Source organism: Drosophila sechellia, chromosome X, assembly GCF_004382195.2.
Source record: "Drosophila sechellia strain sech25 chromosome X, ASM438219v1, whole genome shotgun sequence".
NCBI classification, from domain to species: Eukaryota; Metazoa; Arthropoda; class Insecta; order Diptera; family Drosophilidae; genus Drosophila; species Drosophila sechellia.
This window is the reverse complement of record NC_045954.1, coordinates 20,326,441-20,328,312: the sequence shown is the minus strand read 5'-3', so window position 1 is coordinate 20,328,312 and position 1,872 is coordinate 20,326,441. Positions and strand designations below refer to the sequence as shown.

The 1,872-nt window shown below is 43.6% G+C and overlaps 1 protein-coding gene across 1 annotated transcript; it reads left to right on the top strand.

The window, feature by feature from the left end:
* The first annotated feature begins 200 nt into the window (after positions 1–200).
* On the top strand, positions 201–652 carry LOC116802205. The gene has a single exon (XM_032725897.1). The coding sequence runs from the start codon at positions 277–279 to the stop codon at positions 538–540; it is 264 nt and encodes an 87-aa protein (XP_032581788.1). The 5' UTR covers positions 201–276; the 3' UTR covers positions 541–652.
* Positions 653–1,872: the final 1,220 nt, after the last annotated feature.

Sequence of the window (1,872 nt, the reverse complement as noted above, 5' to 3'; positions counted from 1 at the left end):
TTGATTCTAATATCTTTTTGTAAGGAAGAGTTTGGTTTTTAAGATCCATTCGTTTTCTATACGAATAGAACGTCTAATCTTAACGTCGACTCTCCACACGTTGTATATTTAAGCCTTGCTAATTTAAAAGGAAACATTTTAAAATTCAAATAGATTTTCGATCAAGTTGGCTATGCTTTCACTTGTCATAATATTTCGTTCCGCCGGAATATTTAGTTCACTTTCGTTTCACTACTTGACTGAGAAACAAGCTCCAGAGCACAACCTAATTCAGAAATGTCGGAGAATTCGAGCGCAGAAGCAGAGACAACTGGAAACGACGAAGTCTTGACGACAGGGGATCCCGAGCAGACAAGTGGATCGGAGGAGGGTTCGCAGTCCTCAGATTACGACGAAGAATTCCAGCACCTCGAGGAGCAAATAAAGGACTTGGAGAGGTGGATTGCCCAGAAGAGGGAAGAGAGAAGGAATTTATTCATTCGCCTCATGAATTTATTCCTCGTTGTACTAGAGGCAAGGCTATATAGGCAGAACATGTAGTATATGCGATTTCTGTTAAGCTATTCCCAACATACCAATGTATTGTCAAATGGTCTAAGTGTTGACGCACAAATATATTATGACCATCCCTGAAATGGAGCGTTAATTAGAACATTTTCTCTTTTGCATTTTCTTTTTATATCCCTTACTCGTAGAGTAAAAGCAAAGACACTATTCTAGTGTCTAGTTTATTCTAGTGCTTTGGTAAAAGGGTATACTAGATCCGTTGAAAAGTATGTAAGAGGCAGAAGGAAGCATTTGATCAGGATCAATAGACGAGTCGAAATGGCCATGCCCGTAGGAACGTCGAGATCTCATGAACTACAAAAGCTAAAAGGTTGAGATTCAGCATACAGATTCTAGAGACGTGGACGCAGGTTTATCGCCACGCCCACTCTAGCATCCACAAACCGCACAAAACTGCCACGCCCAAAGTTTTGAAAAATTTTACATTTTTTCTCATATAATTCACCAATTACGGCTATGTGATGGCCGGGGAACTCGACTATAGCATTCTCTCTTGTTTATTTGAAAGTGGGCCATGATAGTTTGCAGTTTCGGGCATTACAAGATTCCCAAACAACATAGCTACCCGATATTGGCGTTAGTATTCCGTTAGCCTTTCCATTGGTCTGTTCTGCTTTCGTTTCGACTGCTGCTCGGTGTTTGCGATGACAGCGCTGGAAAAGCCAAAACCCCAAAAGAAAACGTATGAAAAGCGAGCGAAAACACAGGCAGGCGTATGTATTTCCACACACTCACACGCTCTTGCTTTTCTGGCTTTTCCCCATTTTCGTTGTCATCGCAGTCGCGTCGCAGTCGCCGTGTGCACATCCATTTGTAGTAATCGCTTTAAAATGATGGCAACAGATTTATGGTGGCTTATCTCGGTGAACTTGGAGTGTGCATAGGTGCTGCAGGTGTCGGAGGTGTCGGAGGTGTTGGGGGTGTTGGAGGTGTTGGAGGTGTCGAAGGTGGTAAGCGAAAGCGTTTAGTCAGTCCCAATCCGTAGTCTCCGTTCCCCAGTCGTAGCTTCCATTGCCGATTCTCCACATCCACTGGCGACCCAAACGCTGGATGGCACCTAGGTGACAGTCGCTAGCATCCGGAGGGTCCAGAATGAACCAAGCTGGGGTGGACCTTGGTCATTTAAAGCTATCAATTGAAGTGAGCTGTTAGTAGATGGGCTTTCCTTGTAAAAAAAAAAAAACATTCACAACTATAGCAGATTGGCAACTGAGTAAATGAAATGCATTGCACTGCAGTAATTGTGATACACATGCAGCTGGGCTACTAAGGTCCACCCTATTGGCCACTCCCTGTTCACACCTG

Bases quoted from the DNA above. Each gene is read 5' to 3' on its own strand.
- LOC116802205 (XM_032725897.1), top strand. From the start codon at position 277: ATGTCGGAGAATTCGAGCGCAGAAGCAGAGACAACTGGAAACGACGAA.